The sequence below is a fragment of the Anguilla anguilla genome, chromosome 9, assembly GCF_013347855.1.
Source record: "Anguilla anguilla isolate fAngAng1 chromosome 9, fAngAng1.pri, whole genome shotgun sequence".
NCBI lineage: Eukaryota > Metazoa > Chordata > Actinopteri > Anguilliformes > Anguillidae > Anguilla > Anguilla anguilla.
The window spans coordinates 24,519,950-24,535,251 of NC_049209.1; the positions used below are offsets into that span (position 1 = coordinate 24,519,950).

General features: G+C 40.6%; 2 protein-coding genes across 3 annotated transcripts; both read left to right on the forward strand.

The window, feature by feature from the left end:
• Window positions 1-1,543: 1,543 nt before the first annotated feature.
• On the forward strand, window positions 1,544-7,409 carry tiprl (TIP41, TOR signaling pathway regulator-like (S. cerevisiae)). Its single transcript, XM_035432908.1, has 8 exons — window positions 1,544-1,692; window positions 3,860-3,987; window positions 4,261-4,440; window positions 4,781-4,880; window positions 5,009-5,140; window positions 5,640-5,735; window positions 5,960-6,022; window positions 6,504-7,409. The coding sequence occupies exons 2-8, from the start codon at window positions 3,884-3,886 to the stop codon at window positions 6,633-6,635; spliced, it is 807 nt and encodes a 268-aa protein (XP_035288799.1). The 5' UTR covers window positions 1,544-1,692; window positions 3,860-3,883; the 3' UTR covers window positions 6,636-7,409.
• Window positions 7,410-8,138: 729 nt separating this feature from the next.
• On the forward strand, window positions 8,139-15,274 carry riox2 (ribosomal oxygenase 2). 2 transcript variants are annotated; one of them, XM_035432912.1, is made up of 10 exons: window positions 8,139-8,242; window positions 9,780-10,211; window positions 10,348-10,467; window positions 11,095-11,223; window positions 12,206-12,309; window positions 12,779-12,881; window positions 14,101-14,269; window positions 14,434-14,522; window positions 14,654-14,764; window positions 15,043-15,274. In XM_035432912.1, the coding sequence occupies exons 2-10, from the start codon at window positions 9,786-9,788 to the stop codon at window positions 15,199-15,201; spliced, it is 1,410 nt and encodes a 469-aa protein (XP_035288803.1). In that variant the 5' UTR covers window positions 8,139-8,242; window positions 9,780-9,785; the 3' UTR covers window positions 15,202-15,274. The 2 variants fall into 2 exon arrangements, with proteins under 2 accessions (XP_035288803.1, XP_035288804.1); XM_035432913.1 differs by having other exon boundaries at window positions 8,178-8,251.
• The last annotated feature ends 28 nt before the right edge of the window (window positions 15,275-15,302 follow it).

Below are 15,302 nucleotides of genomic sequence, written 5' to 3' on the forward strand. Positions count from 1 at the left end.
TCACAGAGCAACTGTCACAGCAAGTCCTTCATAGTTCCAGTCCATAATGACCAGAATGCCAATAGCCACAAGGCACTTTGGACTGTGACTATCCCTTTCACATCAACTGAGCATTCATGAAAACAGAACTAAGTATCATAGAGCACATTCATAAAATACAACTCAAAGTGTAGTTTTTCTCTGACAATATACCAGGACATTGTGTTGGACATAGCATAACATAGCCACTTGTTAGCAACTTACTTTTTTAAAGCACATGACGGCTTCTAAATTCACAGTTGAGATATTAATGGGTGTAATTTATCTGGTAGAACAAAATGTGAAAATCTCTGCATTAAAATTTTCACCAACATATTCTACATTTTCCACTATCATCCTAGCAGCTGCTGTGACACAAACAAACATGAATAATGTCAGCCATCATTATATTTTTTTCTCTTGCAATTTCCAGCCAATCCATCCACACGATTGTGCTATGAAAATCCAAAAATGAAAAGAAATTCAAAAATTGACTACATGCAGACATTCTTAACTGAACATTCTAATGCCGATGTAACAATCACTGCAGGAAACTGAAAGTAATGGCGTTCTAGAACACTGACTTAGAATTAAATAAATAAATAACATTCCAAAAAAGCATACTCTACAAAGGGTTAGAGTAAGCAGCAGCTTGTAAAGCAAAGTTAAGACCCCAGTGGCTTATTACCCAATCGTTCTTTGAAATTTATATAGGTCCCATTTTCGGTGGGAACTAGGCTAGTTCCTGAAAAATGACTGGCAGAAATGAGTGCCAGCAGAAATTTGACCAGTAGACTATAATTTGAGTTTTTTCAATTTTTATTTTGCAATGCGTAAACTGAATTATTATATTAAAAATTAATATGAATTCCATAACGTGAATTTGTATTTCGCTATGCGAAATCGCAATGGTTTGAAATTGAATTCGCTATTGCTTTCAATTTCTGCTGGAGCTGATTTCTGCCCATTAGAAGTAGGCTACCCGCACAAACCTGACGTCTATGTTTATGACTGTTAATAAACGCTATGAAATTATGTTCATGTGCACATCCTTCGGAAAAGCTGGTATGAAGTACGTTGCTTTGGACAAACGCGTCTGCCAAATAAATGTAATGCAATGAAACAAAATCGCTGCTGCTTCAAGTGCATTTTCTTGACTCCAAAAGCCGGTTCCATTAGCAGCCATAGTACAGTATACGTCAAAATCCCCTGTAAGTACATGCAATATCCTTCTTTGAACACAAAACTGCCCAAACCAATCGAAAATATACAGTATAAATAATTGGATAATATCCGAAACCCCCCGAAAATTACCCTTCAGAAACATTTTTTTCACCTCCGTTTCCCTTCCGAACGCATTTCAAAGATGGACTGATGTAAAATTGTACTCAGTTTTTAATTGAAAGTTTAATTCCTATTGATACACTTTAAACTTTATGTTATCATTCACATGCCATGGAATATTGCGTTATTTTAAATTATATAAATGAAATACATAGAATAAATGACGTTTACTGAAAAAACAATCACCTAATGGAGAGACGGAACCACCAACTGAAAATTGTGGTTGCATCGGAGGCCATTTTCTGAAGCTCTGTGAAGAGATAGCCTACTTAGCGCTACATAATCAGTTTTTATTAAACAGCTTATGTGCGAATATAAACAGAAGACGAGGTAGGTTGCACCCTTTGATCGCTGTTTTGGGTGAAATAAAATGTTTCTAATGAACACTTTGCTGTTTTAAGTGAACTTGTCTTTTTAGTTATACGGGATTTTAAAGAGAATGTTTTAGCTAGCTGTAGGTAATTTTAACAAGCAGTTGCAACTACTAGCTTGAACAATGTTAGACAGTGTTTAGTAACCACTTGGTAGTCGAATGAGAGGAATTACTGTGTTCTGCAAGGTGTCTGCCTTGCTGATGTCATGTTAAAACTGGAGTGCATGTCTGAAAGCGTAGTCCGCAACTGCACATTCTGCCTCCTCAAACTCAGCGAGCTACATGTATTGTATATGTATCGTTGTAACTTTCAAACAGTCTGATTTTTCAAAACGAATTTGATCTCTCGGCATTTCAAGGGGGTTTCGTGGAGACATTACCTGCCCCATTCCATCCTTTCTCTTCCCAGAAACACATGTACTCTCCGTCTTAGTAAAGATTGGTACATACTTCAACGTCCCTCCCTGTCCTTGCTGGCTTAACTATTATGAAAATAGCCTTTATTTTAAACGACCCAAACGGAATAGTACGATGCGTTATTTGTTTGTACCTCTGTGCCAAATACTGTATTTAATGGCTTCACGGGTGTTTCTGATTAGTCAGGTGTGTTGAATTGCTTCTTTTCTGGAACCAGATCTAGTATAAGGGAGCTTTCAGTATCTAGTCTTGTTTCTAGGCTTTTGATTTCATTTTGAGTGTGCTGTTGGCGTTGGTCAGCTTAAGGAACGGAATTGTGCCAGTTAAAGTCAAGAAAGCAATAATGAGGATGGGGGGGGGGGGGGGGGGGGGGGGGGGGGGGAGTCAGAGACATAGGCCGAACCGTAGGCTTACCAAAACCATCCGTTTGAAACATCATTATGAGATGCCTAGTGAGCTCAGTACTCTCAAATGGCCTGGTAGGCGTGGAAGTCTCCTGCAGTTGATGACCAAGAATACAGTACAGAGGGAAATCCAGGGAAAAAATAAATATGGCTTTGTGCCAAATGTTATGGCATACACTGTACGTAATTACTTTCAATTTAATATGTTTCGACTGACAGTCTCTTCATAAATGCAGCATAGCATACAATATCCTCTGCTTTCTGCTGCCATATCCATATAATTCTTTGTTGATGCTTATCAAGTTGGATTCATTAAAATTTTATATATGGCATTTTTCATACTTAAGGCAGCTCCATTGCAACACCCTGCCCCCTTCCCCTCATTGCTTTTTAATTGATTTTATTGAAAAGCAATACAAAATATTTGTATTAAAAAAATCACTTCTCTTACTCACTTTTCAAATGCACCACAGATGCAGGTGAGTCTGGCCACAATCTTTGTAGGCTTATAGGAAGCTGGCAAACTATTGCTAAAATAACAATCATAGAAAAAATTAAATCCAATTCACATGCACAGGCAAGCTACTATATAGCCAGGATGTTTCCCAGGTAGTGATGATAAACTAGGCTTTGGCTTTGCTAGATTGCAGTGTCTCAGTATGTCTTTTGAAGTCTTTCAACCCACTGTTGGCAATTTAAGTCTCTAGTACTGCAGGTGATGAAATGACTTTTAAACATGTGAAGCTATAAGTTTTCAGTTTATGTGATTTAGAGATAGATTGCAGCATTTACGGTAGCTTCAATAGACGCCAAGCCATGTTTGCTAACGCCTACTTAGTTCTCTGCTGTAAGAAAATGAATGATGACTGGGACATTTGTAAATCTGACTGTTAAGCTATGATAGACAGACAATGAACCTATGATAAATGCATATCCCTTCACTTTTCCCTTGTACAGAGAAAAGTGAGGCGGGTGCTACCACTTCAGTGAGGTTGTACTATAAGACTAACCAGGTTGACACACTGATGTGATCCACATACAAAGGACGTGTTTTGTTAATAAACCAATAGTCAGACACTACTTCTGAGAAGTTATAATTTTGTATAGGTGGGGATTAATTTGGGAGGTAGCAGTTCAACCAAGTCAGCCATTGAACTGACACAATACTGGAAAGAAATTTTCTAAAACCAACAAGATTGCAGGAAAGCAATCTCACTAATTGTAAGTTCCCTTGTGGCTACCTACCGTAATTTGTTATCACAAACAGAAGATTTTTATTGAATTTAATTGTATGTGCTTTCAGAGTCTGCTGGCCCGTTTGTCAGCCATGATGTCCCATGGATTTAAAAGTAGTAAGCAAGACTTTACATTTGGACCATGGAAGGTTACGGCAGAAAAAACCCACATCATGAAATCTAAAGACATTGAGCGGTAAGTGTCTCGCCTTAAGCATGCTGCTGTAAGGAAACCATTGAGAAAGTAGCAGTTCATTAATAACATAAATACATTTCACTGTTATGTTTCCCCACACATTCGTCTTCCTTTGTGAACTGACTTGATTAACATTTTGCTTGTACATTTCTGATGTGTTCGCCTTAAGAACTGGCATGAGAATGAATTGCATGAGCTGACAGATCATAACTCCAGGCCACTTTTGGGCTGTCAGAACGACATGTAATTTTTGTTCTCGCTGCACGGCCTCAGTCTAGCTGAAGAAATGCACATGCCCGCCCTGCCCGAGATGCTTTTCGGGGACAATGTGCTGCGCATTCAGCATACGGACAACTTTGGGATCGAGTTCAACGCCATCGACGCCCTGAAATGCGTCAACAACCTGCAGGAATCTGTAAAAGTGGCCTGTGCTCAGGAATGGCAGGAGAGCAGGTAAGCTCCTGCTTCAGACAGTGAGACTGTCACTGTTAAACTTCATGGGGTTAGAATTACTTCAGACAGTGAGACTGTTACTGTCAAACTTCATGGGGTTAGAATTACTTCAGACAGTGAGACTGTTACTGTTAAACTTCATGGGGTTAGAATTACTTCAGACAGTGAGGCTGTTACTGTTAAACTTCATGGGGTTAGAATTACTTCAGACAGTGAGGCTGTTACTGTCAAACTTCATGGGGTTAGAATTACTTCAGACAGTGAGACTGTTACTGTCAAACTTCATTTTAAAAATCTGTTACACATCGGCACGTCTCTCTTCTCTTTGGAATACATAAAGAGCTGATTCAGAGCACTCCAAAGAGGTGGTGAAACGCTATGACTGGACATATACCACAGACTACAAAGGAACCTTACTAGGGGACGCAGTGAAGATGAAGGTAATACATACAGTATTTTCCTCTTAACTGCGTAAAAACCTTCAAATGGGCACCAAAAATAGCAGTTACATCACCATTTGTGCATTATTTTGGTGTAGTAAATCAGTTTTTCCCCTCTTCACATTCAGGTGGTGCCCACAACGGAGCGCATCGATATGGAGCGGCTAAAAGCACGAGAGCAGATCATGTTCTTTGAGGACGTTTTGCTTTTTGAGGACGAGCTCCATGACCACGGCGTCTCAATGATCAGTGTTAAGATCGTGAGTAACAACCTGGCGAGTGGCGTGGTCCATTTGGTCTCCCCCAAACCCCCCCCGCCGCAATGTCTCATAGTCAAATTTAATGACTCATTTTTATTTATTTTTAATTTCAATATGTGGTTAATAGGTTCACGACAATTTAGAAATAAGAACAAATGGGTGCCAACCACACACATAGGTTTAAAGGGAGAGAGGGAGACATGTCATCCCCAATATTTTCCTATGAATTGATTGCTTGCGTCTTTGCTTTCTACCTGTCTGAATACAGCAAAAAATACATGATGAGGGAGGTTGAGATTGTCAGAGAAAATATGTGAACTTCATTCATTCATTCATCATGAATTAATGTAGGCATTACACAGAGAACTGTATGGTCTTTAGTCCTAACCCCTTTCCCAATTTTATATGTGCAGTATTTAAGGTTGGGCAGATCATAAATTTAAAGGTCGGGAACTACTTTTGGTTGACATCGACTGTGTTCCCTTTTCTTCCTTTAAAGAGAGTGATGCCCACCGGTTTCTTTGTGCTTCTGCGGTTCTTCTTGCGGGTCGATGGGGTGTTAATCCGAATCAACGACACTCGGCTTTATCATGAGGCAAGTAGTCCCTATGGAACCAGCCATAGCCACTAGTTAAAAAATGACAAAAAAAATGTTGTTAATGTGACGTATCTAAAATCTGACTACTTCACAAACTGGTTTATTGAACAATTGAAACTTTGTGCAGTACTACGCGTTGTGTGATTGTGTTCATATTCAGTTTAATTAATTAATGGATACCGGCATACAGGTTAACGTAGAACAGTTAATTTTGCTTGCAGGCTGGTAAGGATTATATGCTGAGAGAGTTCACGACTCGAGAAAGCAAAGTTTCAGCACTACAGGTAAGATTTTGCATCTCTGCACCTTGTTACGGCAGTGTGCGCTAAATGTTCCGTTTGACTGTTAACTGGGCTATAATTTGTATAATGACAGTGCTGCTCACGGCAGTAAATGTGTGAAGCTCGGACCAGCACTCTGCGCACTGAGGAAGCTTTGGTTATATACTCATACCTAACTGTTATAAGGACCGAAGGCACAGATATTATGTCTCATATGGATTTTCTTGATTACCATCACTTGAATATCTGTACATATAATTCAATGAAAAGTTAGTATAATCAGACCAAAAACCATTCTAATACAACCCATACCTCATACGCGAAATCAGAAGTGACCTATAGATCAGGCTCCCACAGTTTTACGCATTGCCATAGTTTATTCATTAATATTCATTACCCTAGCTTTAAGGAGAATTTATCACTGTCAGTTGAATTGAAGTTCCCCCCCCCCCAACCTTTTGTGTTGACCACACTTTTCTTGCAGCATGTTTCCCCTGCTCTGTTCACGGACCCCAACGAGATTTGCCAGCTATTGCCTCTGAAGCTGACGGAGTGTGAGAAGCTGGAGTTCCCAGAGATGAGCTCCCATTCTGGGTGTACAGACGCGGCGCAGTGACAGACCGCCGCAGATCTGCATAGTGGAGGAGGAGGAAGCCTGATGTCTGAAGCTCAGTGGCTTCATCTAGACTCCTCACCGTGGGTGTGGTGACACCCAGGCAGGCACAGCCGCCCTGCTTCCATGTGACATCAGCATTTCAGACGGAGAGGAACCTATAGACTTTTTTTCCTCCCTCAGACTCACTCGTGAAACTTTCCTGCTTGTCTTAGATGGAACTTCTCATTAGTATAGTGAAGGGATCTTTTATTTCATAATTTAATATTACTTCTTTCATGAGCACTTGTAACAATGTCCTTGTCATTTGTTACTTAATCACCTGTAAATGTTTGAAAATGAAAATGAGAGATACTGAACTATGTTTTACTATGGAGAACCATTAAATTGGGGGAAACGATTACTGTAAATCACAAGATATAGCTTGGCATTTTGAAGTAGAACAGTTTTAATTTACACTTCTTGATCTTGATACAACACAACAAGGTACATAAGTGCATACGTAGAATTACGTGAATTCCCATTCGGTGCTATTTTGGTCTTATGTGCACAGGGCCACTGCAAAATGCATTTTAAATTGCTATCAACCATCTATCACTCAATTAAAATAAAACAGGAGAATACTGTTGTATTTTTGAAGTTGGCCATAGTGGGGACTGTGGGTTTATTGCCTGCCCATCTTTGTTGAATAAATTGGTGTATTATTCATGTATAAATAATTACTCTCACATCCAACCATATTTTTTAATCAATAAACTAATTATGTTGTGTTGATAATTTGCTTGTTTTTTAAATGCACTTTGTAGCTATTGTAATTTAACTTTTGAGAGGACATTGCAGTCACAGTAAGTAGTATTAAACTTTAACATGTTTCTAATTGTACTGTTTTCTAATTACCTGAACTTAACACTTGGAAAACAAGATGTAAACGCCCCTACGTCTGCAGAAAACGTCATTGTGACTATTGAATGGCTTGTATTGGAAAGATTTTTCCGGTTGATATTTTTTCCCCAGTATAAACTATCATCAGTTCTTGCCAAACGTCTTAATAAATATGTTAGTAGCAAGCATTTTTTTCCAGCCACCTAGTTAGCGTGATAGTGAAATAGTTTTTTAAGCTGCATTTAAGAACTATTTCACCAAAGGCAAAGCGGAAGTGATCTTTTTCATCAGCATTATTCGGAGATTATAATGCATACACATAGAACATAATTATTGAAATAAACAAAAATAGCTGCGTTAAGATAAATATTTGATTAATATTGTTAATATTAAACGATAGAATATTTCAATCGTGTTTCACATTGGTTTAAAAGTAGGCACGTAACAACTTCGGGTTTTGGTCAGTGATGTGAGAATAATAGGACAGCCAAGTAAAGCGTTGTCACAAACAATCCCATAAGAATTGAAAGTGCAATCAGTCAGTTTAATGCAATGTTGAGTATTTTCTTTATAAAAATACTATTTTAACAGATAATATAACTTCGACGTATTGCAAGCCATGGTGCGAAGAACCCGGAACCTTCTAAAACAGATTTGTTTCCAGTCTGACATTATTATGGTAGCGGTAGAACAAGTCGCATGTGTACTGCGAAGAAGCTAGAAGTACTGTGAGTACAGTGAGTTAGCTGGCATTTTCAGCTTCTCTTGTAATGTATTCGCATCAATGGACTTTAATGCGTACTTGAATTATATTATTGTGATATGCAAGACCTAGCGATTATTTGTATTCTGTTTTTGAAAGCCACTCAAGTTTAATAGAGCTATAAAATGTTAATCTTCTGGATGTACCTAAAATAATTTACTGGCTATAGATTTCTAGCCATTATCGGGTTGAAATACTGGCTATTTCCGTGTTGACTTACTGTACTAGTTTAATCAGTTTTTTAGGGATAGCCCTTTCCATAGTTTTACCAATTCTTGGCTGTAAAGTAGGCATTATTAAAAGCTAAAAAAAAAAAGAAGGGATACTCAAATATGGCCCTCGAGGCCAGTACTTAGTCCTGCTGGTCTATTTTTTCTGCCCGGTCGTTAATTAATCGATTAACGCCACTGATTGGCCAGAAATTGAAATCAGCCAGGTTTAAATCATTCCTGATTAGATGGGATGGATGTAAACTATGATTACTGCTGGCCTTGAGGACTACATTTGAGTATCCGTTCATGCAACTCTGGAGTTCTGTTTGGATACTGATCACTATTGACACTCCTTCAATGTTGAAACATTTTCTTATGATATAATCCTCAACTGAAATCCAGTTCACTCTAGTGAACTCCAGAATTAACTTTACACCTCTGTCATAGATTGGAGTAAAAATAGTAGTCTTGTGATGACACCACTGTCATGTCAGATTATGCTCATCCACCGCAACAAAGTTACAGAAATCAATCCAGTGTTCTGTTTGCTGGAATGCTTAAATGGCCATGTACCTGGGAAATTAGATTTAACATCAATGCCAAAGTTCCCAACGGCTTACCTTGTTGCATTGTGCACAATATGAACCCTAAAGTTCACGGCAACTGCATCCTTTCGAGAGAGTTTCAATTTTGTGTGTTGTTTCCCTAATTAATGTTTGCAGCGTATGCAGGAAGTTTATTCAGGTCATACTAGATAGGCCATTTAAAGCTTGTTTAATTGTGTGATATTTGCACATGAGCCTGTCTTCCTGTTTACTGACATCCACATCACACTGATGCAATGTATAGAAGGCACGAAAATCGGCTTCTCTTTTGACCACTCTGGGTTCTCTGAAGTGCATTTCTCGGACAATTTTCCATAGCTACAAATGGAATGCAACCTTGGTCCTTTTTGACTTTTTTAATACTAATGAAATGTGATTGTTGTGATTTGTCAAATACAGAAACAATTAAGATACAGTTTTTAAAATCTTGTGTGATTTAATGATTAATTGATTGTTTTTTTAATCTACATATAGAAAAGAGGACAAATCTGGGCTGTGCAGCATAAATCTTGACAAATAAGAGTTTGTTTTGCTCTTTAGGTAGTTAGTACCAGTGACATCCAACAGTCACTAGCCCGATCTAATTTACAATTAGTTAGACATTTTTCTGTTAGCCATTTATTGACAGGTGGAAATCAAGTGTATTGGGGTCAAACAAAGTACACAACAAAATCATGTCTTTCAGCCACTGATGCCTAAGAAAGGGAACCCAGCTGCAGCGGAGGGGGAGGAGGTCCCCTCAAAGCAGAGGAAAACTGACCCCAACGGCGTGCCTCCTCCCCTCAGTTTCACCAGCCCCACCAGCCTGTTTGAGAGCCTGATCGCACCCCTGGGCCTGCAGGAGTTCTTCCAGGAGTACTGGGAAAAGAAGCCCCTGCACCTCCAGAGGTCAGACCCTGGACTGGCCACCTACTACCGGTCACTCTTCCAACTCTCTGACCTGAAGGCACTGTGCGCACAGGGTATTGAGTATGACAGGGACGTCATCCTGTGCCGATGTGTCAACGGCAAGAAGAAGGTGATAAGCAAGCAGGGCCGTGTAAACCACAGCCACCTGAAGAAAGATTTTGACCAGAAGAAAGTTACTATACAGTTCCACCAGCCACAGAGGTTCCAGGTGAGAATTAGAAGAGTGTTTATACACTTATCCTTAGTTTTTAAGCAGGCAGATGGCTTTAATCACTTTACCTTTGTGGAAACTCTAGTTTTCTAATTTTGTGGGCTTCAAGGATTTTCATTTACTTTGTGTTCAGGACGAGCTGTGGCAGATCCAGGAGAAGCTTGAGTGTTTCTTCGGCGCCCTGGTTGGGTCAAACGTATACATCACACCGCAGGGGTCCCAGGGGCTTCCGCCTCATTACGACGATGTTGAGGTGTGGTGTCGAGGGACAAGAGAGTCTTAAACGAAACATCTTCCACTGGGATAAAAATATGATCTTAGAGAATGGGAAAAGAATAGCATCTTTTGTTTGGTCCCTGTTTCAGAAGTCCTTGCTTTGCTTTTTAAAAAGACAATGGCCTGAGTTTATAAACACAATTGAGCTGTGATTGTTGGCTGTCTGGCTTCAAACTCTCCCTCTTTGATGGTGCACTGACTGTTCTTAGGATCCAGGGGTGTGGTTTTTCAAGGTTATTGTTTTGTATTAATGTATTTGAATTCAGCTGAATGCCTTGGTTTCAAATCAGTTTGGTGACTGCTATAAGCCCTGGATACAAAAACGGTTCTCTGCCCCTTAAAAAAGAGAGGCCTTGCAGCCACAGAACCAGTAAGCCCATAGTGTATTGCTCAGATGTATCTATATTAAGGGCTCTGCCTTTTTAAATTCAAGTGACAGAAAAAATGATGCAGTTTTCAAACAGGAACCAAAAGAGAAATACTCTAAATTTACCATTCTATCCAATTCTAGTTCTTTTTTTGAATGGAGGTCCCCTTGATACTTTAATTCTCCCAGCACCTTTGTCTCTCGTCTTTGACACATTGTGTGCCCTGCCTTCCACAGGTCTTCGTCCTGCAGCTGGAGGGGGAGAAACACTGGCGTCTCTATCAGCCCACAGTTCCCCTGGCCCGTGAATACAGCCTGGAGCCAGAGGAGCGGATTGGCAGTCCCACTCATGACATCACACTTAAGGTGCAGTGCTGAGGGTCAAGTCTGAGTACAAACCCTTTCACACGCCTACTACACAACTGCTCAGCTAGTCACATTAACAAATGCCACCTGTTGCAGTGAACGGTTGGCCCGTAACTGTTTTTAAAACACTTAATCTTATGCCGGGCAGTTTCTACTGTCCTGTAGATTCCTAAATACTAATTTTTGACATGAAATTAGATTTTTCTGTTTTGGTTTATTTAAGCATTGTTTTGTAAACAAATTTGTGAACAAATTTACATTAAAAAGGCAATGATGATTCTTCATTGTCAAAACAGTATAACTGGACAATGCATAGTTTAAGATTTTTTTTTTGATTGTTTGTCATACTTTATTGATCCCTATTGGGGGAATTCACATTGTCACCCACAGTGCAACACATATCCGTCATTCAGAGACTTAAAAACAAGTTGCAGCTATCAGCACACTGTACTGTACAGTGTTTGTTAAAGTACCTAAAGGAAGTAGGCAGGAACCGTTATGTCACTTTGCATCTTGTAATATAAGCTGACCACAAAAAACATGCCTGAGGCTTTTGAAATTCCCATGCAGAGTGTGCTGCCATGTTGCGTCAACTTTTCACTGTGCATTGCTATGAAATGGGATCAGGGGAGATATGTCTATATCCTTCATCACATACACATACTGTTTTTGCTTATATGGTTCTATAACTAGGAAACATACAGTAGGATCTTTAAACCTTTGCTAGTCCTCATGAATGATGTGTTGAAGAACCCTGATACACTGAGTGAAATAAACCAGAAGTTTTGCTTCAAATGCTCCAGAGACTCACAGACACAGAGACAACATCTCCCTGGTCCCAAATATAGGCCACTGACTGCAGTCTTTTTGCATGGCAATGTATTAATCCAATGCATACTCAGACTACTCAGTGGAGCGATGCTGTAAATCTAGTTGGTCCTGAGAAGTGAATGGTGTTCCATTTCATTATTTCCCCCCACAGGCAGGAGATCTGCTTTATTTTCCCAGAGGAACGATCCACCAGGCTGACACGCCAGTGGGGGTGGATCACTCCACCCATCTTACCATCAGCACCTACCAGAAGACGTACGTGGGACCCGTGGGTGTAACCCTGCAACCATACTAAACTAACAATATAAAATCCAGTTCGCTACCAGAATTCATTTTTGTTGTTTTTTTGTTGCATACATCCACAGTTGATCCGGTTATAAATTGTTTGATCTGAAGTGAATGCGGTCACAAATTTGAGAAGCAGATTTAATGCATTTTATTTCTCTTGTCTGCCTGAAATTTTTTTTTGATGTGTCCACTACCTGTTGTTTTTCCATGTGGTTGTCAGAACAACACAGTACTTTCTTTCACACACCTTTGTTTGAAAGTTGTGTGGAAACACATAGCTGTATCTAGTTGTGTTGCAGTTTTAGCGCATAAGACCTGGACCCCCTGAAAGTGGTGCAGTATTGAAATAGTGCTCTGTAGAATTCACACTGGAAGGAAACCTTACTTCATTAATTAGGCTACATGTTGTGTTTTCTTCTTTCTCATTGTGTCCCAGGTCATGGGGGGACTTCCTGCTGGACGTATTTCCCAGCTTCCTGTTTGATTCGATGAAGAGTGACATCACCATGAGAGCGGGCCTGCCCAGGAAGCTCCTAACGGTCAGTCGTCTCTTTCCAGCCCTGCCATCTACGTGCTGTTATTGCTGTTCTCTCTGCAGTAACACAGCAAACCAACCCACCAACACTGTGCTTGAATATGACATTACAAAAGCAATGCTCAGCGACTATATGTGTAAATTTAAGCATATAAATCTTTTTATTGTTCATAATATCATCCAACATTTATATATCCTAGTACATCCATTGGTATGTAGACATTTAATACCTGAAGTCTCTCCTCTTTTTATGTGTTTGTTTTTATAGAACACACTGATTTTCTTGCCAAGTCTTTTTTTTTTTTGTTTTTTTGCAGAACAGTCATTTTGAAACATGTCCAGGCAGGCTTTATATTATAACCCACACATTAATAATTTGCTTTTGAAGATCATCACAGGACAAAAACGAGCTGGTTATTATAATACAATCTCAGTGTTCCTCTCTTGAATGCTTTTATCGTTAAAAGAGTTACCAAGCCAAGTTATTGTTCTTACACCCTAGTGTGAGAATGGCCATGATTTATTATTTTATATTCAAAGCAGTTAGGCTTTGATATGTATCTCTGCTGTTACTGAAATATCTCATGCCTCCACAAATGCTTTCATATGATAAATATACACTCACCAGCCACTTCATAAGGTGACAAGAGTGGCACCCGGTGTGGTCTTCTGCTGCTGTAGCCCATCTGCTTCAAGGTTTGATGTGGTGTGCATTCAGAGATGCTCTTCTGCATACCTCGGTTGTAACAAGTGGTTATTTGAGTTACTGTTGCCTTTCTATCAGCTCAAACCAGTCTGGCCATTCTCCTCTGACCTCTGCCATCAACAAGCCATTTTCGCCCAGAGAACTGCCGCTCACGGGATATTTTCTCTTTTTCGGACCATTCTCAGTAAACCCGAGAGATGGTTGTGCGTGAAAATTCCAGTAGATCAGCAGTTTCTGAAATACTCAAACCAGCCCGTCTGGCACCAACAACCATGCTATGTTCACAGTCACTTAAATCACCTTTTTTCCCCCATTCTGATGCTTGATTTGAACGTCAGCAGATCGTCTTGACCATGTCTACATGCCTAAATGCGTTTAGTTGCTGCCACGTGATTGGCTGATTAGATATTTGCGTTAACGGGTGCAGTTTGCAGTTGAACAGGTGGACCTAATGAACTGGCCGGTGAGTGTATATATATGTTTCTGATCTCTGTCTTGTGGGGTTTCACCATGCCAGTTTGCCAGCCCGCCCCCTGGCACTACCAAGCAGCTGTGCTCCTTCATGAGAGACCTGGCGGACAAGATGGAGCAGGGGCAGCTGGAGCCGCGCTCCGCGGGCATGAAGCGGGACTTTGTTTCCAGCAGGCTGCCCCCGTTCCTGCAGGACGACTCGGCCGCCACGCCAGGTCAGGGAACGGCTGCGGTCACGCGTCTGGGCCTGTGTAGTGTTCTGCCCGTTCACCACAGTGGGGTGAATGACTCGTTTTTCTCTCGGTGCTTGTGTGTGTGTGTGTGTGTGTGTGTGTGTGTGTGGGTGGGTGTGGTCTGTCTGCCTATATGTGCCTCCCAGCTGGAAAGATGCCTGCGCTTGGAGACCTTGTGTGTATGAGGTTTACAGACCACATCCTGGTGACGGTGGAGCCCAGCGAGGACAGAACCGTAAGTGTGCATTAATGGTGAGAGCACAATTCTGTCACACAGTCTTCTTACAAAGACCTTTTTTTCCTGCAGCAGCTCTGACAGATCTTTGTGTGTGTGTGTGTGTGTGTGTGTGTGTGTATGCGCGTTAGGACGAGGCCGTAGCTGAGCTGGTGGTTTTCCTCTTGCACTCCCTGAGCAATAGCAGGGAGACGCACATGATGGGAAATGAGGGTGAAGAGGAAGAGGAAGAGAAACAGGGGGTATGTGACTCTCAGTCTTGGGCCTCATGGTGTGGAGAAAGTGTATTAACCATGCAAAGAATGTTTGATTTGCTTACCAGGACACACGCATTATAAGGTGTTCTTATTCTTTGTAATAAAAGATTGATTACCTGAGCGTCCACTTGTGGTGGTAGGTACAAGCTAGGAATGATCACAGGAAAGTATCATGACATATTTAGTGTATTTTCTATGATATGTAATGATTTTTTATGAGATGTGTGTGGATCCGAGTTCATTCTGTTTTTTTTTTTTCTCAGAGTCAGGGCCTGCGCTTTGCTCTCTCGCACCTCCCTGCCCTCAAGCAGCTGCTGAGTGGAGAGCGCCACCTCGTGGCCGATCTACAGCTGGAGCAGGACGCTGACAAGCTCAACCTGGCCCTCTCTCTCTGGAGTGAGGGGCTCCTGACGGTCTGTTAGCAGGACAGGAGACTCATAGCGAACCATTGGCTCTCATTCGTAAATTATTAAAAACACATCAAGGTTCTACAAATGTTTTCTGTGTCATGTTTCATGAGTTA